The sequence below is a fragment of the Sus scrofa genome, chromosome 2, assembly GCF_054392235.1.
Source record: "Sus scrofa isolate SSC_HxYL_T2T_F1_AM1 chromosome 2, Sscrofa_HxYL_maternal_Yorkshire_Landrace_v2.0, whole genome shotgun sequence".
Lineage (NCBI taxonomy): Eukaryota > Metazoa > Chordata > Mammalia > Artiodactyla > Suidae > Sus > Sus scrofa.
In genome coordinates, this window is record NC_139384.1 from 14,100,170 (window position 1) to 14,126,023 (window position 25,854).

At 38.9% G+C, this 25,854-nt stretch overlaps 2 protein-coding genes and 1 long non-coding RNA gene across 4 annotated transcripts in view; all 3 read right to left on the bottom strand.

Moving 5' to 3' along the window:
* The window catches only part of LOC110259266 (uncharacterized), a 109,036-nt gene that overhangs the window by 20,417 nt on the left and 62,765 nt on the right, over window positions 1–25,854 (bottom strand). For both annotated transcript variants that reach the window (XR_014836964.1, XR_014836963.1), the window contains exon 4: window positions 8,983–9,142. This is a non-coding gene — a long non-coding RNA (uncharacterized LOC110259266). Of the gene's footprint in view, window positions 1–8,982; window positions 9,143–25,854 lie in introns of those variants that run through there.
* On the bottom strand, window positions 1,259–2,209 carry LOC146405114 (olfactory receptor 5AK2-like). Its single transcript, XM_085010097.1, has one exon. It carries the CDS (start codon window positions 2,207–2,209, stop codon window positions 1,259–1,261), a length of 951 nt encoding a protein of 316 aa, XP_084866223.1.
* Window positions 18,951–19,951, bottom strand: LOC146405115 (olfactory receptor 5AK2-like). The gene has a single exon (XM_085011119.1). The coding sequence runs from the start codon at window positions 19,945–19,947 to the stop codon at window positions 19,018–19,020; it is 930 nt and encodes a 309-aa protein (XP_084867245.1). The 5' UTR covers window positions 19,948–19,951; the 3' UTR covers window positions 18,951–19,017.

Here is a 25,854-nt window from a genome sequence, read left to right on the forward strand (position 1 = left end):
TAATGAGGTCCCATTTGTTTATTTTTGTTTTTAACATCATTTCTCTAGGTGGTAGATCTGAGAAGATATTGCTGTAGTTTTATGTTGAAGAGTGTTTGGCCTATGTTTTCCTCCAAGAGGTTTATAGTATCCAGTTATATATTTAGGTCTTCAATCCATTTGGAGTCTATTTCTGTGTAGGGGTGTTAGGAAGTGTGGTAATTTCATTCTTTTACATGGCAGCTGTCTAGTTTTCCCAGCACCACTTATTGAAGGGGCTGTTTTCTCTCCTTTGTATATTCTTGCCTCCTTTGTCATAGATTAGTTGACTGTAGGTGCATGGCTTTAATTCTGGGCTCTCTATCCTGTTCCACTGATCTATATTTCTGTTCCTGTGTGAGTACCATACAGTTTTGACGACTGTAGCTTTGTAGGATAATCTGAAGACAGGGAGACTGATTCCTCCAGCTCCATTTTTCGTTCTCAGAATAGCTTTGGCTATTCGGGGTCTTTTGGGCTTCCATACAAACTTTAACATATTTTGTTCTAGTTCAGTGAAAAATGTCCTTGGTAATTTGATAGGGATCATACTGAATCTGTAGATTGCCTTGGGTAGCACAGTCATTTTGATAATACTGATTATTACAATCAAAGAGCATGTATAATATTGATTATTCCAACCAAAGATCATGGTGTGTCATCTTTGATTTCTTTCATCAGCATCTTATAGTTTTCAGAAAATAGGTCTTTTGTCTCCTAGCGTCAGTTTATTCCTGAGTATTTTATTTTTTTTGATGTGATGGTAAATGGATTTGTTTCCCTAATTTCTCTGAGTATGTTTATTTTACATTCAAGTTTATGCAATAATTGGAGAAGAACATATGGGGAACCTCTTCGTAGGCAATTTAGAGAACTTGCTTAAATGCACAGAAAATAACATCAATTTTAACATTTACTATATACAAAAATGGGGTTTTCTAGTCTTTAAGAATGTATGTGAAATGTATCTGAAATAACACTACACTCAGTTAAGTCAATAAATACTTCTTAATGTTCTACATAATCTCAATAAAGCCCTTTTCATGGGTAGTATGGGATGTATTTCTCAAACTAAATTCAAGGGAATATCAGTTCTATGAGATGTGACTATGTTTACTGCATTCTAAGAAATTAACTATAGAAGGAAGTAGCATTGGGTTAAAGACTGGATGTGTTCCCACTTTCAAAAATACTAAATAGTGGTCAAACATCTCTACTGGATTATTTGGTGTGCTGAATTTTAAGAATTCGAGCCTAATCTAGAAGAATTTCTTTTCCATATCACTTTTAGAGCTTCTTTTACCTCCTTATTTCTCAAAATATAGATCAGGGGGTTTAACATGGGAATCACAACGCCATAAAATACGGAGGCCACCTTCATATTCTCCTGGGAAGTATGAGAATGAGACTGTAAGTACATGTAAGAAAGGGTTCCATAGAAAACGGTGACTGCGGTTAGATGGGAGCCACACGTGGAGAAGGCTTTTTTCCTCCCTGCAGCAGAAGAGATCTTCAGGATGGCAGTGATGATATTCACGTAGGAAAAGATGACAACCAACACAGTGAACAGTAAATTAAATCCCACAAAGACAACAAGTAGCATGACGTTGATGTCAATGCTGGAGCATGAAAGGGCGAGAATTGGAGGAACATCACAGAAAAAGTGATTGATGGTATTACCCTTGCAGAAGAACAGCGAAAAGGTAAAACCCGTGTGCACAGAAGCATTCATTGAGCCCATGACATACGAACCAGCTACCAACCAGAGGCAGGCTCTTCGAGACATGACTATGGGATAGTGAAGTGGGTTACAGATGGCCACATAGCGGTCCACGGCCATCGCAGCCAGGAGGTAACAGTCACTGGTGGCAAATGTTGCATAAACCAGTAACTGCATGACACAACCCTTGAAGGATATTGCTTTGTTTTCTACTATGAAGTTCTGTAGCATCTTGGGAGTGATAGCCGTGGTATAACAGAGATCAACAAAGGCCAAATGTTGTAGGAAAAAGTACATGGGTGTCTGAAGTCTGGAGTCTGTCTTGATGAGTAGGATGACTCCAATATTACCCACCAGGGAGGTCACATAGATGACTAGAAATACAGGGAAGAGGACATAGCGAAACTTGTGTTGGGCCCCAAATCCCAGAAGAAAGAATTCCGTTATTTCAGTGCTATTCCTTTGTGTCATGAGTACTTGGAGTCTAGAAGGAACCAGGAGGGGGACTAGGAAAAAAGGGAAATCTATGTGACCTGGTGAATAAAAAAGGCTCTTACATTTCATGTCCCTTTTTCAAAAAGTGGGTTTTCATGGCAAACACTCATAAAAAGGTTTATTTCTTTGCAAATAGTTCTTTGCATTTCCTTGATAAGAAACCACCACATCGACAGAGGTAAGGGAGCCACAGATTCATTCGCAAAATAAAGAAGATTTCATGGGAGGGGACTGACTTCTAATATGTCTGATTCTAAAAAAATATATTAACCCATTTCCACCACCATAAACAGATATCTGTGCTTTTATAAAGTAATATACACAAATAATTAAGCACCTTTTCAGCAACCTATAGTTTTTGCGTCAGCCATTTATTACTTTCATCCTAGTTCGGTCTTGAAATTAGTAGCATAAAGTAGGAAAAGAAACTTTCTGAGATATCTTTATGGTCTACATATGTTTGAAGGCTTCAGAACGTTTGTACTACTATCCTGAGCATGGAATTGCCATCTAGTTGACATTCGTCACAACACATACAGCGACATTCGTTACCCACACACACACACACACACACACACTCACTACCTATATGTGGTGTCATTTGTATTCTGAATTGGTTGATTTGTGAGAGTTATATTCTTCTTCATTGGCACATGTTAGAAACGATGTAATGAAAGAAACTTACTCATAGCAGAAGAATCCACATACTCAGTGCATCATCAGAGGATTCTTTATCCTGATATAGGTAACTCTAAGCAGAGCGATGTACATGCAAACACGAGATGGTCAGTGAGAATGTGCCTTTCGTGGTAGGAATGTAGCAGACTAGGCTTGTCGTTGACTGGACTTCTCTGGTTCTCTAAAACACCTTGAGAAGTAAGCAGAGTCAAATACCTTTGTTGTAAGGGAATATGAAGCTGTTCCCTTTAATTTAACATTTGGTGAGGGCGTGGGGACCTAAGTTTAAGCGCAAGTTCCTTCCTCAGGTTAATTTGTGATTAAAATAGCTGAAATGCAGCCCTTTGAGGGAGGCTGGATGCAAGCATCCACTGGGTATTATAAGCACTTCCAAGAGGAAGCTAGACTTGGGCCAGGGTCCACATAATGTAGAATGATGGGTAATTATTATTATCCCAGTTACCATATCAACTTGACCTTAATCCTTCTGAATTCAAATGAAGTGATAGGACACCATGGGGGCTCTTTTCAAGAGTAGAAGAAATGAGTACAAACCTCACCACCCACCTGGGACCCAGAAAACGAACGTTAAGGGTGGGTTGTCTCAGTATGAAATTTCTTGCTTCGTTTACGATGAAGGTAATTGCAAATCAAATGAAAACTCTGAAGAAAATGGCCAGCTCCCAAGCCACTTGAACACATTTAACTCATGTTGAGTCTCAGAGCTTCTGAAGCCTCTTTTAGGCTCAGCATTGGACAGTGGAAAGGAGAGTGGCAGGTCTGCACTGACTTCTTGTCCTACCAGACATTAGAGACAAAGGATGTAACTACCTTCAGCCTGAGTTCCTTCCTTTGTAACTTGGGTCCCGAAACTACTTAGAAGTTAGTGGTGTTCTGAAACACTGTTTCTAATAGCAAAATTTGGAAATACCATTAAGGAGATCACAGCACATTCATCTCATGGATCAATACACAGTCTAGAAAGAATTTTAAAGTTTTTAAGCTTATGCATTTCTGCACTTGCTTTTTCATTTTAAAAGTGGGAACTGACGATGTTTGTTGTTTTCAAAATAGAGCACCATTTACATTTTATGGAATCATTGGTCAGTTAAGGCTTATGTTTGGCTTTTTTTGGGGGGTGGGTTGTTTCCTGTCTTCCTTTTCTGTTTCTCCATTTTTTTTTTTTTGCCTGCCTTTCTGTACACTACTTGAGATTTTTTTTAACATTCCCATTTTGATTTATTTATAGTGTTTTCACTGCATATCTCTGAATAGCTTTCCCAGTGGCTACTCGAGGTTTACATCATATATGCACAGCTGGTGTTACATTTGACCAGTTTGAGTGAAATGTGGGTACACTGAGAACCACATTAGATGGGTTAAACTCTTTGCTTGTACGGTCAAACAACTTAGAAAGCTCAAGGGGAAGAAAGACATTGTATTTATCTGTATTTTTTTCTTTTCTTGCTCCCTCTTCTTTCTCAATGTTTTAAAAATATTAATTACAAGTAAGAATGTGGCAGAGTGGAGAGAAAGACATGATGAAATTATTTATTCTGTGGAGCAGTAATGGATGTCAATGCAATGATATATGTATGTTTCAAGTACAACAATGAAGATACATACTATGCAGACATTAACCCACAGAATGAACGAGTGGCCACATATATGTTTTTGTTGCTTTTTCGGGCTGCACCCGAGGCATATGGTGGTTCCAATTCTAGGGGTCCAATTGGAGCTCTAACCACCGGCCTGCACCAAAGCAACAGCTATGCTGGATCCCAGCCGCATCTGCGACCTATATCACAGCTCATGGCAATGCTGCATCCTTAACCCACTGAGCGAGGCCAGGTATCAAACCCACGTTCTCCTGGATGTTAGTCGGGTTCATTAAACACTGAGCCACGATGCGAACTCCAAGAGTGGCTATATTAATATATCGAGTGGATTTCACAGCAAGGAAAAGTACCAAGGACAACGAGAGATACCATGGAATGATGAAAGGGTTAAACTACCAAGAAGAAATTTCAGTCCTTAAGGTGTGAGCACCACATAGGAGAGCTACAATTCATACACAAAGCAAAAACTGTTAGAGCTGAAGGGAGAAACAGACAAATATGTAATAATAACTGGCGTCTTCAACACTCCTCTCTGAAGGCGTGATAGAACAATTAGGCAGGAAATCACAAGGATAGAGAAAAACTCAACAACATCCTCAGCCAACATGATCCAACAGACATCAGGTGAACATTCTCTCTAAGAAGAAAAGAATATGTATATATATTTCCAGCTCCAGTAAAGTATATATCAAATTAGACCATATATTAAGACATGAAAATTCTTCTATCAAATTCAAAGAATTGAAATCATATAGTGTGTTTTCCCCAAAGACAATGGAATCAAACTAGAGATCAATAACCAAAATAGAGATCAATAGGAGAGGGAAAATAGAAAACCCTCTAAAACTGGGTATAAGAACAACACATCTCCAAATAATCCATGGGTCAGAGAGGAAGTCTCGAGGGAAATAGAAAAAACATTAAGCTGAGTGAAAATGCAAATACACCAAAATTTATGGAATGCAATCAAAGCGGTGTTGAGAATACCACCCTAAAATTCTTACCATAGAAATAGAAAAAACTCGAACCAAATATCGAGCCCCTACCTTAAAACAGAAAGAGACCAAATCAAACCCTGAGCATGTAGAAGGAAGACACTAATAAAGCTTAGAGCAGAAATCAATCAAATTGAAAAGAGGAAAACAACAGAAAGGCTGTGAAACAAAAACACTGTTTCTTTGAAAGACCAATATAGTGGATGCATTTTTAGGAGGTCTGACACTGAAAAAGAAAGAGAGGATACAAATTATAAAATAAGGAATGAATGAAACAGAGGTATCACTTCAGACCCAGTAGACATCCAGAAGAAAATTAAGAGACCACCAGGAACACTGCCCACAGAAATTGGGCGGCTTAGACAAAATGAGTACATTCCTAGAAAAGTACAAACCCACATAACTTATCTAACATGAAATGGATAATTTGAACAGCTCTACACCCATTAGGATTGAATTAATAATTAAAAGTTTCCTTCAAAAATCACTGGAGAACTTACCAAGTATTTAAAGAAGAATTAACACTAAATCCACACATCCTTCTGGAACACAGATTTGGAACGAATACTTCCTGACTTGCTTTATGAATCTAGTATTACTTGATAACATAACTAGATAAAGACGTACAAAGAAAGAAAAGTACAAACGCAGAATCTTTCATGAACATAGTTTGAAAAATGTTCAACAAAATATTAGCAAATATAATTAATGCACACAAACATGCAGAATGTATATAATACCATTACATATGATTTATAGTCATATGGATACGCACACACATATGTATGTATGTTAACCATGTTCAAATGGCATTTATTATAGCGATGACAGGCTGGTTTGAAAGCAAGTTATATAATGTATCACATTTATAGTCTAAAGGAGAAAAATCACAGTATCACATAAATTGATAACCAAAGGTGTCTGACCAAATTCAACACCTATTTATGATAACAAATCTCAGAAATCTAGAAATAGGAAGGAACATTCTCCACTTGATGAAAAACATCCACAACAACTTACAGCTTACATCACGCTTAAAGGTCAGAGAATGCCCACCCCGTAAGTGTTGAGTACAAGGCAAAGATCCACTCACCAACAATTCCATTTAGCAGTGTTCTGCAAGTTCTAGTTAGGGAAATAAGGGGAGAAAAGGAATCAAAGTTATGCAGATCACAGAGGAAGAAACGAAACTGTTCTACTTGCAGATGACATGACAGCCTGTGAAGAAGATATGTAGGAATCTATCAAAATATTCCTCAATTAGTAAGGAGTTCATCGGGAAAGTTGCAGAACATAAAATGGTCACACGAAAACGAATTGCATTTCTGTACCAGCAATGGGCACGTGGTTACTGAACTGAAAACACAGTATCATTTACAATCACTCCAAAAATGAAACACTTGAGTGCATGTCTAACATGACTTGTATACATACGATTTGCATGCTGCAAAGTTACAAAACAATGATGAACGAAATCAAAGAAAAGTGAAACAGACAGACATACCATGTTAATGGATTAGAAGACTCAATACAATGTAATGTTAGTTCTTGAATTGATGTAAAGGTTTAAGGCAGTTTCTATCAAAATTCTACATGATGTTTTAAAGACACAGATATGATTATTCTAAAGTTTATAGGGAAAGACAAAGTAGTTAGTCCAAGGAACTCTGAAAAAGAAGAAAATGGGATGCACCACTTCACCTAATGCCAAGATGTGTCCTGTAGTTAGAGTAATCCACACTGTTATATTGTGGAGAGAGACACAAAGATGGATCATAACAGAGAACTGAGAAATAGATCCACACCAGCAGAGCCCCCGGGATTTTGATAAAGATGGAAAAGCAATGCAGTGGAAGACGGGGAGTCTTCTCGATAAATGGCACCAGAGCAATTGGATATCCAATGAGGAAGACATGAAACTCAACCTGAGTATACCACGCCTTAGACAAAAATTGAAAAACAAGGTAAAAATTGGTTAAAGGATATGGACAGACAATTCCCCAAAGAGGGCTCTATGCTTGGGAAACAAACACATGACAAGACGTCCAACTTCATTAGGCATTAGGGAAATGCACATGAAGGATACAATGAGAGAAAGAGAACACTACATAGCCATCAGAACGGATGAAATTCAAAAACACTCAGCGACAATATCAAACGCCAGTAAGGATGCAAAGTGTGTGAGTCTCTCACAGTGTGGCTGGTGGGAAGGGAAGATGGTCCAGTCATTCTGGAGAACAGATTGGCAGTTTCCCTAGAAAACTAAACATACACTTAGCATACCACTCCGGACTTAGCATACTGCTCAGGACTTAGCATAGCGCTCAGCAGTGAAGAATAACAGACTACTGATACTCTTAACAATTTTGATGGAACTCAAGGGCATTATGTTGGGTGAAAAAGAGCCAAGCTTGAAAGGTCACATACGTTTGTTTCCTTTTATCTAACATCCTCAAAATGACCAAGTAACAGAGATGGAGAACAGATCGGTGAATGCCGGGGATCAGGGTGGTAGGGGGAGGGAGTGGTATGACTACAAGGGGCAGTACAAGGAAGATCTGTGTGGACTCTGACATCTGCGACAGAGTAGGTCTGTACCGTGATCACAGTGGTGTTTATATGGATCTACACATGTGATAAAATGACACACAGGAGTTCCCATTGTGGCTCAGTGGGAATGAACCCTACTAGGATCTACAGGATGGGGTTTGATCCCTGGCCTGCCTCAGTGGGTTAAGGATCCAGCGTTGCCATGAGCTGTGGTGTAGGTCACAGATGTGGCTCAGATCTGGTGTTGCCGTGGCTGGCAGCTACAGCTCTGATTTGACCTCTAGCCTGGGAACTTCTGTTTGCAGAAGTGCGGCCCTAAAAAGAGAAGCAAACAACCAAGCAAAGAACACATACAGAGTCACACACACCAACATACAAATCCTGCTTTGATGTCATAATATATTCATGCAAGATATATTCATTAAGGGAAAACGGAGTGATAGATACAGGGGTCTCTCTGTAGTGCCTTGCAACTTCCTGGGAATGTATGTATTTTAAAAAGAAAGCTAAAAACAAGAGGAATAGGAAAATATAAAGCCTGCTTTGCAGTGATGTGAGGCTCAAGCGAGCTAATTTATGTCCCTCTGCCTGCGGAAGACCGGGTATTGAATTAGCGCTTCTCAAAAGTCCATAATAACACATGGGAGCAACACATTAAAGGCACAAAATATTGATTGATCGATGAACTCATTCAATTATTTGTCCATGCATGTCTTTTCCCTGCACACACACAGCCCCACCGAGTTCCCTCACTCCACTTCCATTACATCACCACTGATGAATGGATTCCTCCCGGTCTTGGGGCAAAGGGCGGCAGGATTCCGACCCTTTCAGCTGCCACTCCCTGTACACACTGCAGGGACACATGGCTGATGCTGCAAAATGGGATTTACTTTGTTTTACTTACACCAGTGCTGCCTCCAGATTCTCTTTCTGCAACAGGTCGAGGCTGACTGCTCCCCAGGACTCTCTGTGTGGTTCCTCCCAGTCAGGGAGTCTGTAGCTGGGGCCTGAGGGATCAGTAATGGATCCCTTGAGAAACTGGGTTCCCAGGGCCTGTGATGGAACTGGAAAAACATAACACTCATTAGTTACTCCCTGTTGAATAAAATTCAGGTTTGCAGAGGGGACAAAATGTATTTTTGTTTTACTGCCTTTAGGGACTTCTTGGTTTCTCTGTTAAGGACAGCCCTGGTATTGACAAATTTCCTTCCTTCCCTCCCTTCCTCTCTGTTTTTCTGTCTTCCCTGTCTTCCCTCTTTCCTCCCTACCTCCCTTCCTTCCTCTCTTCATCCATCCTGACTCCTTGCCTTCCTTCTTGTCTTTCTTTTTTTTTTTCTCTTTTTATTGCTCCTCCTGTGGCATATGGACAGCATATGCTAGGGGTTGAATCAGAGTTGCAGCTGCCAGCCTGTGCCACAGCCACAGCCACACCAGTGACTGTGGTCACTAGTCTGTGACCTACACCGCAGCTACAGCGACACTGGATCCTTAACCCGCTGAGCGAGGCCAGGGATGGAACCTGAGTCCTCATGGGTTTTAGTCAGGTTCTTAACCCACTGAGTCACAGTGGATACTCTCTGCCTCCCTTTTTGCAGGGCAGGTGTCTAACAAACCATCCATGTGGTTAAAAACTCAGAAGTATCAACATTTCCCCCTCTATCCCTTGCTTCCCAATTTCTAGTTTCCTTCCCCGGGGAATTTCACTGTTACAAGTCCTATCCCCTAGAGTAGCCTGGCATTGCATCTACAAACACTCTAATGTTATAGTCTTTCTTCCTCACCCATATAAATGACAGTGTATCACACACATTTTTTTTTTTTCTGGAGCTTGCATTTAACTTATTCTTTCTGGGTGATCTACATGGAAAGAGAAATCTTATGCTTTATGGGTTGCATGGTATTTTATTGAACAGCTGCATTGCCTCTTATGTGTAAGGAAAGTGTCTTCCGTTTTGGTGGACATTTATACGGTTTTGATCATTATTACTGAAAATAATCTTATAATAAATAGACTAGTGTGCATAAGTGTGAAGACATCTATAGGATTAAAAGATATTTAGGAGAGAAACCTCCTGGTCAAAGGGTGCAAACACAGTAGACATTGCCCAACTGTCCTTTGGAACAAGGCTCTGTCAATTTCAATTGTTTCTGGCAAATCCAGAGTGATTATTCTGCAAATACTCTCTAACACACTGTGAAGAAAATACTATTAAATTTTTGTCATTGCGATAGGAAAAAAACATATATTTTAGTTTTATTTGCTTTCTCCTATAAACCAGATTGAGCATCTTTTCCTATGTCCAAGAGTCACTCATATTTCTTTTTCTGAGATTTCCCAGTTTACATATGTTGCCCTCTGAAAAATATTTTGTTTGCTTTTATATTAAAATCTTGTGTCAAAAACTCTCCCTTCCTTATAAAATTTGCAAATATTTATTTCTCAATGTTAATTATTTACCTTGTTAACTGTGTATTTTGACAGGCAAACACTTTTCATTTTCGTGCTAGAAATTTGTTTTGTACTTTGTGTTATACTTATAAAGACCTTCTTTACCTCAAAGATTTAAAAATAATTATCTACTTTTTATTTTTTTGTCTTTCTACGGTCACACCTAGGGCATATGGTCGCTCCCAGGCTAGGGGTCAAATCTGAGCCGTAGCCTCTGGCCTACTCTACAGCCACTGAAACGAGGGATCTGAGCTGTCTCTAACCTATACCACAGTTCAGGGCAATGCTGGATCCTTAACCCACTGAGTGAGGCCAGGGATAGAACCTGAGTCCTCATGGGTATTAGTCGGTTTCTTTACCACTGAGCCACAACAGGAACTCCATCTATTTTTGTAAAAAATGGAACCTCAGGTTTAACATTTACTTATTTATTGGTTACACTGTAGAGTTATTTTAGACATCAGCTTTAAATATACATGCATATTTTAACCCAGGTGGAATTTTTATTCTTTAGTCTACTCCTGAATAAGACAAGTTACTAATAGATTTTTCACTTCCATCTGAAGAGCTTTTTCCTAAATTTCCAGGTATTCTATCTAGAAGTTTAATAATAGTGCATTTAGAGACATATAAAAATTCCTGCTGCTACCTTATCACAAACATATTTTGGGGGTGAATCCAAATGTCCTATTGATATTTTTAGTGAGGTGTAATTGATATATAACCTTATTTTAGTTTCAGGTCTGCAACACAATCGTTTGATTTGCGTATATTGCAAAAGGATGACCATCGTAATTCGAAATAACATCTGTCACCATATACATAGTCGTAACTGTTTTTCCTGGAATAAGAACTTTAGGATTTACTCTCCTAGCAGATTTTGTCTATGCAATACAGTATTATTAACTACAGATGCCATGCTGTCCATTACGTTCCCATTATTTATTTATTTTCTGACTGTCAGTTTGTACTTTGTCCTTTTTGACTCCCTTCACCCATTTCACCCTCCCTCCACCCCTTGCCTCTGGCAACCAAGAACCTGTTGCCTCTGCCTATGAGTTTGGCGGGTTTTGTTTGTTTGTTTATTTCAGATTTCACATATAAGTGAGATCATGTGGTATCTGTCTTTATCTGACTTCTTTTACTTGAGCATGCTGCCCCCCACACCCCAAATCTACCCATGTTGTTGCAATCGGCAAGGTTTCATTCTCTTTTAGGGCTGAATAATGTTCACATTTTCTTTATCCCTTCATCCCTTGATGGACACTTGGTTTGTTTCCACATCTTAGCTATTGTAAATAATGCTGCGATGAATATGGGGGTGCAGAGATCCTTTTGAGTTAGTGTTTTCATTTTCTTCAGATCAATACCCATATGTGGAAATGCTGGGTCACATGGTAATTCTATTTTTAATGTTGGAAATCCCTATACTGTTTTTCACTATGGCGATACCATTTTGCATTCCCACCAACAATGCAGAAAGTGTCTCAATTTTTCTACACTCTCATTGAAACTTAGCTTTTTTTTTTAATAGGTATATGAAGTAGTACAATATCTTATTGTCGTTTTGATTTTTCTTTCCCTGATGATTCGTGACATTTAGCATCTTTTTATGTACATTTTAGCCAACTGTCTCTCTTTGGAAAAATGTCTTTTCAAATCTTTTGCCCATTTTTAATTTGGTTTGTTAGTTTTTTGCCATTGAGCACAGGAGTTTCTTGAATATTCTGGACATTAGCATTTTATGAAATGTGAAACACACACATTCTTTTGCTCATACCATCTCTCATCAGGTTCTACTACAAGAGACTGCACATAGTTCCCTGTGCTGTACAGTAGGACCCCAGGCTTATCCATGCAAAATGCAATAATTTGCATCTACCAACCCCAAGCTCCCCGCCCATCCCACTTCCTTCCTCCTTCCCTCAGGCAACCACAGGTCTGCTCTCCCTGTGTGTGATTTGTTTCTGTTTTATAGATAGGTTCATCTGTGCATACTTTAGATTCCACACATAAATGACATCAAGGGGTATTTGTCTTTCTCCTTCTGACTTCACTCAGTATGGGAATCTCTAGTTGCATTCATGTAGCTGCAAGAGGCACTGTTTCATTCTTTCTTATGACTGAATAGTATTCCACTGCGTATAGGTACCACATCTTCTTAATCTGTTCATCTTCCAGTGGTTGTTTCCAAGTCTTGGCTATTGTGAATAGCGCTGCTCTGAACACAGGGGTGCATGTATCTTTTTGAATTGTAGTTCTGTCTGAAGACATGCCCAGGAGTGGGATGGCTGAATCATACGGTAGTTCTATATTCAGTTTTCTGGGGAAACTCTATACTGTTTTCCATAGTGGTTGTATCAATTTACATGCCCACCAACAGTATGGGAGATTTCCCTTTTCTCCACACGCTCTCCATCTCCAGCATTCGTTCTCTGTAGACTTATTCATGATGGCCATTCTGACCCGTGTGAGGGGTTACCTCACTGCTATTTTGATATGCATTTCTCTGCTTATAATAGGATGTATTAACGATTCTCAGAAATGCTTATAGGTTTCACCATACAGAGGTTATGCCTATTTTGTTCTGTTGCCCACAGAATATTTTATGCATTTGGATGCTATTTTAGTGGCATTAAAATTCAATTCTATTTTTTATAATGTTATAGACATAAGAATGATTTTTTCTACTTATGGTAGTTTGTTGCTTTTCTAATTAATTTAATGATTTACGTGCACTCATTTATTTCTAGCCACATGATTGGCCCTATTGTTTATAACAGTTAATTCTCCTGGGTATGTCCTGAATAAAAATCATGTTCTCTTCAAATAATTATTTTTACTTCCTTTTTTTTTTTTTGGACTGACTTCTGTACTGTAAGTGCTTTTGATCAGTAGCTCCAGAATAATTTTAAGAACAATTTTGACCGAAGCCATCTTTTACTTGTTTCTGAGATTAAATGGATGCTGTCAGTGTTTTCGTATAAATAGGGTCATGTCTTTGGCCTGAAATATTTTAAATTTTGTTTAAACACTGGAATTAAGAATAAATGTTTATGTCATCCTTTTTATGTCATTCTTTTTTATGGCTGAGTAGTATTCCATTGTGTATATATACCACCTCTTCCGAATCAAATCATCTGTCAATGGACATTTGGGTTGTTTCCATGTCCTGGCTATTGTGAATAGTGCTGCAATGAACATGCGGGTGCATGTGTCTCTTTTAAGTAGAGCTTTGTCCGGATAGATGCCCAACAGTGGGATTGCAAGGTCATATGGAAGTTCTATGTATAGATTTCTAAGGTATCTCCAAACTGTTCTCCATAGTGGCTGTACCAGTTTACATTCTCACCGGCATGACATAATGCCATTTGCAGCAACATGGATGGAACTAGAGAATCTCATACTGAGTGAAATGAGCCAGAAAGACAAAGGCAAATACCATATGATATCACTTATAACTGGAATCTAATATCCAGCACAAATGAACATCTCCTCAGAAAAGAAAATCATGGACCTGGAGAAGAGACTTGTGGTTGCCTGGTGGGAGGGGGAGGGAGTGGGAGGGATCAGGAGCTTGGGTTTATCAGACACAACCTAGAATAGATATACAAGGAGATCCTGCTGAATAGCATTGAGAACTATGTCTAGATACTCATGTTGCAACAGAAGAAAGGGTGGGGGAAAAAACTGTAATTGCAATGTATACATGTAAGGATAACCTGACCTCCTTGCTGTACAGTGGGAAAATAAAAAAAAAAAAAGAAAGAATAAATGTTTAACCCGAGGAATAGTTTTTAAGTATCTTTGGATATGATTTATCTTTTAACAAGTAAAACATACATCATTATATGAATAGATTTTTATATTGTCAAACTATTCTGTGCTCCTATAATACAACTAACCTGATTATGGTGTATTATTCTTCACTATGCTGCTGAGGTTTTTTTTCTTTGTGTGTGTTTATATTTTTACCACGTACTTATGTATTAATCTTTGCGTGTGGCAGTGGAGTATAGTTTTTGAGCTGTCTTTGACGCTTAGTTTATAAAACTTATGTTGAAACATTTGTTTTTTTCCCATGGTCACCAACAGATCAAGCTTTATTGATATTGTCTATTTCTTAATATTTGTTTAGAACTCTAGGGCTTGGTGCTTTTTGGCAAAACCGTTGCACTTTCACAAGTTTATTTCTCCTATATTACCTGTTGTTTAACTTTTCCTGTGGTAACTTCTTGCAATCAGTATTCCCTTAGGAAAACCAGTCATTCCATCAGACTTGCTAATACATTTGGATATTGTTATTGTTTAGTATTCTCTCATTTACAAATTTTTTTGTTCCCCAGTATTATTTTTCTTGATCAATCAGCAAGTGATTTATCCATTTTATTGTGATGTTACCTTTCGCCCCAGAAAATGAGTTCTTGATTTTACTATTTCTGTTACTTAATAGATTTTAAATATTAATTTAAAAAATAATGATTACTCTCTTATCCTTACCTCATATTATTTTCTCATGCCTTAAAATGTATGCTTACATAATTTGTTATAATTATTCCCTATTTACTAACACTAGTATTAATAGAGCTATAAAATTTTATTTGAAAACCCTCTGTAGTTTATAGAGGATTATGTAATGGTTTGCAAATTATTGTTTTATAGATATGTAGCAATATTGTTTTTATTTCGTCTTCACCCTAGGCTTTGTTTCAATGAGAATTTTCAGTTTTAAGTGGACGAATTTAGTGTTTACGTTCAAGCTTTATTATTAAATTCCAGCTCTACGATTTTGAAGCAGAGAATATGTTACGTACTCTTCCTGACTTTTGCATTAATTGCATTTTTATAATAATCCCATGGACACATGAATAGGAAAGAAGAAAGGATGGAAGGAAGAAAAGGAAAAAAAGAAAGAAAGGAAAAATGGAAGAAAGAGAAAAGGAAGTTAGTTTCCTGGTTCCAAGTTACTATGAAGATAAAATTCAGTTCCCCCAATACATCAGCCTGTCATGTATCTAACACAATGTCAACAGTCACAAAACGCCAGTAAGAAACATGTTTCTCCCTGGACCTCCCATGCCCACAAGGAAATGGAAGAAGGCTAACAGCTCCTTCTTGTAAGGGACGGAGAGTTTTTCTTGCCAGTGACATAGCTTTCCTACTTTTTTCCTTCCCCCTCTTGAGCATCGCTTACTGAAATATCTCTGCTTTGTGACAGAGATACTCTAGAGGGAGTACCTGGGTCCCTGGTCCATACCTGGGAACCTTCAGCAAAACCCAAAGCCCATACCCCGTAAAAAGACCCACCCCAGGCCTTCTTCCTGAGCTGTCTACAGCTTCTGTGGCGTGTGTTGCAGAAGCCAAATTTTGACTCCTAAACTTTGCCTCCAGGTGTGTTTGGTTGGTGGGCCTTAAGAATATAGAGTTTCTCAACACAAATTTGTCCTCATTGACCATGTCAAGTAGCTCTTCTACAATCGCGTTTTAAAATTTGTTCTTAACTGGGTCTATCATGGACAGGAAGAAATAAATTTGTGACAATTATGTGTTTTCTTTGTCCCCCTACCTTCTATTTTTCTACTTTATGAATATTAAGTTGCTCTTATTTAACACATGATTTTCCCAAGAACATTTCTGCCCCTGTCCAATTCCTCTGTGTAAGGCACTTATAGGCACTGCATTTAAGAATGTGTCTGTAAGGAGACATATGAAGATAGTGAAACTTAAGATCTGTCCTCAGAACTGTATGGTACTGGCACAGAAACAGAACTACAGATCAGTGGAACAGGAGAGAAAGCCCAGAATTAAACCCACACCTCTACAGCCAACTCTTCTATGACAAAGGAGGGAAGAATATACAATGGAGAAAAGACAGCCCCTTCAACAAGCGGTGCTGGGAAAACTGGACAGCCACATGGAAAAGAAGGAAATTAGAACACTCCCTAACACCATACACAAAAATAAACTCCAAATAGATTAAAGACCTAGATATAAGACCAGACACTAGCAAACTCTTAGAGGAAAACACAGGCCAAACACTCTCCGACATAAATGACAGCAACCTCTTCTCAGATCCACATCTTAGAATAAGGACAGTAAAAAGAAAAATAAACAAATGGGACTCAATGAAACTTCAAAGTTTCTGCACAGCAAAGGAAACCCTAAACAAAATGAAAAGACAACACACAGAATGGGAGAAAATATTTGCAAATAAATCAACTGACAAGAAATTCATCTCCAAAATTTACAAACATGTCTTACAGCTCAATATCAAAATCCAAATAACCCCATCCAAAAATGGGCAGAAGATCTAAACAGACAATTCTCCAAAGAAGACATAGGGATGGCCAAAAACACATGAAAAGATAGTCAACATCACTCATCATTAGAGAAATGCAAGTCAAAACCCCTCTGAGGTACCAGCTTACACCAGCCAGAAGGGCCATCATCCAAAAGTCTACAAACAATAAGTGCTGGAGAGGCTGTGGAGAAAAAGGAACCCTAGTACACTGTTGGTGGGATTGCAAATTGGTGCAACCACTGTTGGTGGGATTGCAAATTGGTGCAACCACTTTCTGAGACATCAGTATGGAGATGCCTTAGAAAACTAAACATAGAACAACGATTTGATCCAGCAATCCCACTCCTGGGCATCTATCAAGAGAATACCATGACTCGAAAAGACACATGTACTCCAGTGTTCACTGCAGCACTCTTTGCCATAACCAAGACATGGAAACAACCAAAATGTCCATCGAGAGAGGAGTGGATCAAGAAGATGTGGTACATATGCACAATGGAATATTACTTAGCCATTAAAAAGAATGAAATACTGACATTTTTAGCAACATGGATGGACCTTGAAAATTTCATGGTAAGTGAAGTCAGTCAGACAATGAGACACCAACATCAAATGCTATCACTTACATGTGGAATCTGAAAAAAGGACACAATGAACTTCTTTGCAGAGCAGATATTGACTCATAGACTTTGAAAAACTTTTGGTTTCCAAATGGGACAGGTTGGGGGCTTGCAGGGCATCCACTGGGGGTTTGGGAAGGAAATGCTATAAATTGGGTCGTGATGATCATTATACAACTATAAATGTAATAAATGTAATATATATATATATATATGTATATATATAAAAAGATTTGTCTCTGTCTCCTGAGACAGTTCAGCTAAAGATAAAAGTAAAGATTTCTTCCCCTGCAGGAAAGGACTTTATGACCTACCAGATTGAAAACAGGATTTCTCTCTGCTGAGGGTAATATGGACATGTCGCCAGGAGTCCTAAAAAAAAATTAGAGTTTCCTAATTTGGGGATTCATCTCCTGTAATGCATTCCTGTAATGGGCTGGTACTATCTGAATTTTCTTGGTATTTTTCAGGTTATGTTTGGCTCTAAATCATAGTATTTCTGCCTCAGTCCACAGTTTGGAACTTCTGGAAATGTTGAGAAAGCCTGGAAACTTCCATCCTGTCAGTCATCTCATTCACAGCTTCTTATGGTTCAACTGAAGAATGAGATTGAGAGAAGAAAGACCACATGGGATCTCAGCCTTTTTGTTAACATGTCTGTCGACAGAACAGGCATACGCTTTAATTTTATTTTCTCCCAAGTGGACAGAACACTCGTGTTCAAGTCCAGGCAGGACTTCTTGTGTTTGGCCTGGTTTCTTCCATCTTTCTCCACTCTTGGAGATTGAGGGAAATAAAGCATCAATTCTGGATTAGTGAGGCTGCTCTGAAGCACCACATTCGGCATTGAATTTGACCCTTCAAGAAGGCACAGGTGGAGAGTCAAGTTATATTTAAAATACAACTTTACCAATGGTACACTGATATGCTCGCTATCTGCCAGATGCCTGTGTCAGGTTCCTAGTTGGTTAGAGCTCGTGTACGGAGGGGAGAGGTATTGATCCGTAATGCCTGAATGTACATGTATGAGGATTCATTCAACTGTTCCTTTCTTCCTCTTGCTTTGGGCACATTTTCTCCAAAGATATGGAGAATTTCTGTAACTCATTCTTCATAACACGAAAATAGCTTAGCTATAGAGTAAAAGCAAGAGTAATGATATCTCTCAAGGGAAAACAGAAAAGATTTTTGCCCTGGTGAGTCTTTATGCTATGGTTGTTGGAGGTACTTTCCAACGCTGACCATCCATTTTTCTTTATTTTTATTTTCTATTTTAAAGGCAAGTATATTTGGGAAATACTCATGCCTCAGAATGGACAAAAGAAATATCAAAGCTCTTTTAAGATGCTTTCTCTCCAAGAAATATGTGAATTAGAAAGTTATGTATTTCATCCTTTCAGATGTTTTTATTACCTTTCACAAGGTTTTCATATAGCTAAGAAATTACACTTTACATCGTTTTCGTTGTTTGTATCTCACATGTATTTGACACACCTTCTGCTGTTGAGAAATGAGAGAGAAATTTTGGCTTGCTTGTTGAACATGCTGAGTTAGTAGTTGGTATCCAAGCTAGAAACACTTCTTTCCAACCCCTTTCAGAGCTTCTCTCACATCTTGGTTTCTCAGGCTGTAGATGAGGGGGTTGAACATGGGGATCACAATCCCATAAAACACGGAAGCCAGTTTTTCTTGCTCTTGAGACTCTAGGGTGCGGTGGTGCAGATACATGTAGGACAGAGTCCCATAGAAAAGGGTGACTGCTGTCAGGTGGGAGGCACACGTGGAGAAGGCTTTTCTCCTCCCTGCAGCAGAAGAGATCTTCAGGATGGCAGCCAGGATAAATACGTAGGAAAAGATGACGACCGACACAGTGCACGTCAAGTTAAACCCCACAAAGGCTGCTAGAAGCATGATGTTGAAGTAAATACTGGAGCACGAGAGGGCAAGAATTGGGGGTGCATCACAGAAAACGTGGTTAATTTCATTGGATTTGCAAAAGTTCAGTTGGAAAGTAAAACTTGTGTTTACAGAAGCATTTAGGAAGCCCATGAAGTATGAACCAATTAAGAGTTGAATGCAGACTCTCTGGGACATGACTGTTGGATAGCGGAGTGGGTTACAGATGGCCACATAGCGGTCCACCGCCATTGCGGCCAGGATGTAGCAATCACTTGTTGCAAAAGCACCGTAGGTTAGCAACTGCACCATGCAGCCTATGAATGAGATAGAGTGTTCTGTCCCCACAAAGTTTTGCAACATCTTGGGAGTGATAGCAGTAGCATAGCAGAGATCAACAAAAGCCAAGTTTTGGAGGAAAAAGTACATGGGGGTGTGAAGGGAAGCTTCAGTCTTGATGAGCAGGATCATGCCAATGTTACCCACCAGGATGACCACATAGATCACCAGAAACACTATGAAGAGGACAAGCCAAGACTTGTGTTGACCAGCAAATCCCAGGAGAATGAATTCCTTCACTTCGGTGCCATTGTTTTGTTCCATGGGTGGCAAAGATGAAGTATCAGCTGAAAAGCTGCCGAAAAAGAGAAGCAGAGAAAGCTAAGACCACTGGGAGCATCCACCTAATTGTGCAGTTGGAAATGGTATATTTAAGTCCATAGTTAATTTTGAGAATATTTTCCATGACATATCTTGCTTGGACTTTAAAGGCTGACCCTCCACCTGGCTGAGATTATTTCTTCTATAGTTTGGGGAAGTTGCCATGGCCCAGTAGCTGTGTTCTCAGCATGCAAACTGATGGTACAGTTAAGAAAGGTATCAATTTGGGGATTATATAAGTACATTTTGGGGGGCCACACCTGTGGCACATTGATGTTTCTGGGTCAGTGATCCAATCTGCGTCCTTGCAGTGACCTGAACTCCTGCAGTGACAAGGCCAGATTCTTAACCTTCTGGGCCCAAAGGGAACCCCTATAAGAACATTCTTTTCGTTAAGTATGCTTTCCTTGATCCTGCCTACATTTTAATTGGAAATCCCAGTGTGCCTGAATACTCATCATTCTGTTTGAAATTCTGACATGGCCACGGGGTCCTGTATGATCTCGTTCCCACCTATGTCCGTATTTTCCCTTTATTTTTTCCCCTTCCTAGGCCCTTCTTCTCTGCCATGATGGTTTCTTGCATGGAATCGTAGAGCTGCTTATGGAAGTGTTTATCAAAGTATTTATGGTAAAAGATGATTTTCTTTATAAATGTTCTCATCTGCTGTGGCCCAGTATTTTTGTATAAGCAAAGAAAAGGTCTTGGTAGGGTAAAATGTGTGATAATTCAAATGCTCAATCTCGCTTTAAGTAGTTATCTCATCATGGACGAGAAACAGAGAATCCAAGGACTGATGCTGGTCCATGGGCCACACACTGAGTAGCACTGCTCTCTGGTGTCCATGCATCGTAATTTACTGATGAGCCTTCCTGGTGATGGACAGCCGATTGCCTACAACTTGCCTCCACTACAAACAACTCAGTGTGAAATCTTTCTAGGGTCTATTGCTAGGAACAGAATTTTTCAGTCTGAGGCTCTGCACATATTTAATTTGACCAAGTTCTTCCAGATCACTTTCCACAATGGATACCTCAGCCCAAACTCCTCGTATTTGCGCGTGTGGATTTCCACGTCTGCACCTCCTACTAAAGACTGGTATTTTGCTAATGTTTTTTTGGTCAGGAAAATGTGTAAAAGCGATGTCTTATTTTTATTTGTTTTCTCCCATTTAAGTACGAGTAACTTTGATCATTACTTAATGTTCTCCTGAGAATTTGGGGATTTTATTGTTTTGCAAATTGCTTGCTAAATTTTTTTGTGAATGTTTCTTTTTTCTTTTTTACTTTTTTTCTTTTTAGGAACACACCTGCAGCATATGGAAGTTCCCATGTTACGGGTCGAATCAGAGCTACAGCTGCCAGATTATGCCATAGCCACAATAATCCAGGATCTGAGCCATCCGAACCACAAGTCATGACAACATTGGATCCTTAACCCGCTGTGTGTGGCCAGGGATTGAACCCGCAACCTCATGGTTACTAGTCGGATTCATTTCCACTGCACCACAACAGGAATTTCGTTTCTATTGAGTTGAGTTTACATGTTCATTATTTATCCAAGATTTGAATCTGTGGTCATTTGACAAAGATTTTCTTTCATTCTGTCATTTATTATTTTGTCTATAATATCCTCCATGGGAGAGAAATCCTTAAATGTAAAATAATAATTTATCATTTTCTTGCCTTATGGTTTGTTCTTTTGAAAAATTAAATGAATGAAGGCCATCTCTTTCCTAGTTGATGTCCTCAGGAGAGTAAAGAACAATAATCATAATTTTTTTCAATTTTTTATATATAATGATTTAAAAAATTTTTTCATTATAGCTGGTTTACAGTGTTATGCCAGTTTTATACTGTAGAGCCATCTTTAATAAGTCCACAAATAACAAATGCTGGAGGGGGTGTGGAGAAAAGGGAACCCTCCTCCACTGTTGGTGGGAATGGAAGCTGGTACAACCACTCTGGAGAACAGTATGGAGGTACCTTAGAGAACTAAGGTACAACTACCATGTGACCCAGCAATCCCACTCTTGGGCATATATCCGAACAAAACTTTCCTTGAAAAAGACACATGAACCCGCATGTTCACTGCAGCACTATTCACAATAGCCAAGACATGGAAACAACCCAAATGGCCATCTACAGGATGACTGGATTATAAGATGTGGTGCATATACACAATGGAATACAACTCAGCCATAAAAAAGAACAAAATAATGCCATTTGCAGCAACATGGAAGGAACCTGAGACTCTTGTGCTGAGTGAAGTAAGTCAGAAAGAGAAAGACAAATACCTTATGATATCGCTTATACCTGGAATCTAATATATGGCACAAGGGAACATGTCCACAGACAAGAAGATCATGGACTAGGAGAACAATTCTTTTCAATTTGAAATGTGCTATTGGCATATGGTAGCTGCTGCATTATGATATATTATATCACACAAATAATTTTGTTTTGGCTGTGCCCATGTCAATGTGGGGTTCCCAGGCCACAGATCAAATACGTGCCATTGAAGTGACCCTGAGCCACAGCAGTGGCAACACTGGATCTTTTACTGTGAGGCCACCAGGGGACTCCTCATACAGAATTTAATATACATTATTTGTGTTTTCCCAATATTTACTTTTTTAAAAAGAAAGCAGAACTAGGACCTACGGTATAGCACAGGGTAGGCTACTCAGCCCTTTGTAATAATCTACATGGGAAAAGAATCTGAGAAGGAATGCATGTAGGTATATGTATAACTGATTCACTTTGCTCTAAACCTGGAACTAGGACAACTTTCTAAGTCAACTCTACTCCAACAAACTTTATTTTTAACGAAGATCAGCCTGCTTTAGACAAACAAACAAACAAGCAAAGAAGCAAAGAAGAAAGCAGACTAACAGAACAGAAAGTGATTGCAGTCTCTGTGCCTGGCTTCCGTGTTTGGGTGGGGTCTGCAAAACACTTAAATCTTGTAAAGAACTGTGTGCTTTGACTCGTTATTTAAACATTTACACACAAAACTAGACCCAATTATGTTACAGGAAAGTTCTACCAAACTTTTGTGAAACTGATAATTCTAATACAGCACAATATGTTCCTGCAAGTTAGGGAAAGTTTGAGAAAAGAAAATTTGAATCAATTTCACTTCTGGATGTATGTGTAAAGAATAAATATTCACGAGTCAGATCCACCTATACCTTAAACAAATGATTGCCAGAGGTCTCAGAAAAGGCTCCAGTGAATAGCTATTTCCTCCTTCCCCAGGACGTGAACGAGTTGAGAAATAAAAGAAATGTATATAGGAGCCCATTATGTCACCTCCAGACACCTGGGAGAAGACTTTCTTGGTCAGGTTACTTGTGCCCAGTCAACAACCTGAGGAGACAGGCTTATCCACCCAGTGTTGGTGGCAGTGACTGGGTCATGCCTGTTGCAAGTTGTGGTGAAGCACCTCTGAGATGCAGGGGGGACAAGGGCCCAGCAGCCTGGCTGCTCCTGAGGGGGTGGAGCAGGGCATGCCAGGTGGTTCCTAGATTTACTGATCAGATATGCTGCTGCACCCTTCTGGGAAGACTGAGTGGCTAGAAAGGGAACAGGATGGCCATGATTCCACAAAATGAGCCCCTTTTGCACGAAAGAAATATCAGAAGTAGGGAAAGAAGTATTTTCCATCAGCCATCAAGGCCATCAGCATATCAACATGATAGGCCCCCCATATTAACTTATAAGCACAATGTAATTTCAGTGAAATGCTTGGGAGGATTTTATGTCCATCTGTACCAACGTGCAAAATTTATATAGAAGAAAAAAGAACTAAAGACTGCTAAGAGAATTTCAATGGACAAAAAGGGAGAACGTGTCCTATCAGCTATCAGAACTTACTCTAAAGCAATAATAATAAGGCCAGTGTGGTACTAGTGTGAGGGCAGACAAACAGATCAATGGAGATAAAAGATATCATAAACAGGCCCACAAGTCTTCAGAAGCGTGAGGTATGAAAACAGTAGTGTGTGCATCAGTACAAAAGACCCAATAAACGGTGGTGCTATAATGTTTATACATATAAAAAATTGTACGGTATTCCTACATTACATTTTACTATTCCAAATGGATTAAGGATTAAACTGTAAAGGTGTGAGAATAAAACAGCAGAATATCTATGACCTAGCTATGCACTGAAAAATTTAATAAAGATAGAAGTGTACAGAAAGCGAAACACTGAAAATTCAACTATATCTAAATTAAAAACACCAGCGTTATGTAAAAGAAAAGACAGATGAAAACTACTATATTTAGAATGGATAAACAAGGAGGTATTTATACCACAGGGATCTATTTCCAATCTCCTGGGATGGACCATCATGGAAAAGAATTTTAAAAAGTACACACACACACACACACACAAACACACATATAACTGAGTTATTTTGCTATACAGGAGAAATTGGGACAACACTGTAAATCAACTGTACTTTAATAGAAAAATAAAAGACTAGAAACGGACCTGAAATTTACTCAGGTCAATCGGTTTCTGACACATATAAACAATTAGTACCCAGTACATTTAAGTAATTTCCAAAAACGGCTCCAAGTGGAAAATTCGCAAAAGATATAATCAGGATAGTTAGAGGAGGAAAAACGCAGTCAATAGAAATATGGATATACATGTAGAGCATGAGGAATGCAGTCTATTAATGATGCATTGAAAGATAATTTTATACTTCTCAGTATAAAAATACATATTTTAAGTGGGAATGTGGATTCATACATTCCTGATGCAAAGGTAAATTAGAACAGTCATGGAGATAAATTTGGAAATGTTGATAAACTTTGGTCCAAAGTTTTTGTTAAAGGAATATATTCAAGATAAATTTTTGTCCATGTAAAAAAGGATATATATATATCCACATATATACACATGTCAGTATATGTATGAATATGTGTACCTATAATATACACACAGAAGAAGGGCCACAGCAGCATCTTTGAACGTAGGAAAAAAGAAACTATTACATAAGTAAGTATGAATTCAGTCAACTGGTGCTACATTCCCTATGTAGGTAACTTTCTGAAATCGAATGCTGAGTAATAGAAAGCAATGGAGGAAGTTAGATAGTGGCTGCACGGGCGGTTGTTACATAATTTGGACATTTTTATGCCCCTTAAATATTGTGCAAGGAGAGAATTTCTCACCCCCGCACATCAGCAGAGGTCCTTACTATGATGTCAGCAACACCAGGAAGAACTGCAGAGCCACGGACGTGATGGTCACGGTGGGATAAGACGTGCTTTAGTGGTGGGGAGCATAGCAAAGCAAACCCGTGGCTGACATGGACCATCCGGCTCTTGCAAATTTCTTCAGAAATAAACCGAGTGGGATGAGTTTGTGGTGCAAGAACAAGGACCACTTCTCTTCTTCCAACATTTAGTCGGGCCTAAAGGCCAATGAGAATGTGTATGTGGCCTCCTCAGGTACAATTACAGTGCAACATATTAGAAAAGGAGGTTTCTGTCCAGTGGGTGAAAGCACTGGTCAGAGGAACCTAGCACTGCTCATGAGTCCATTTAAACTAGAATCTGGATGAGTTAATGACATTTGCTGTGTTAATTTAATCATTCTGAATGCAAATAAAATGCATGATGTGGTAGTTTTCATGACGTATGTAAAAACTAGTACAAAGGACTCATGACACACATACAACGACCAATACACAAACACAAGACAAGAACCCATGTATTTTGAACGTGCTTAATCTAGCCTGAATCCTGGAGCTTCTGAAGTTTCATTTATATTGAGCACAATGCATCTGATAGGACCTGGGTGACAAATGCTGTCAGCCCCAGCCCTTGCCTC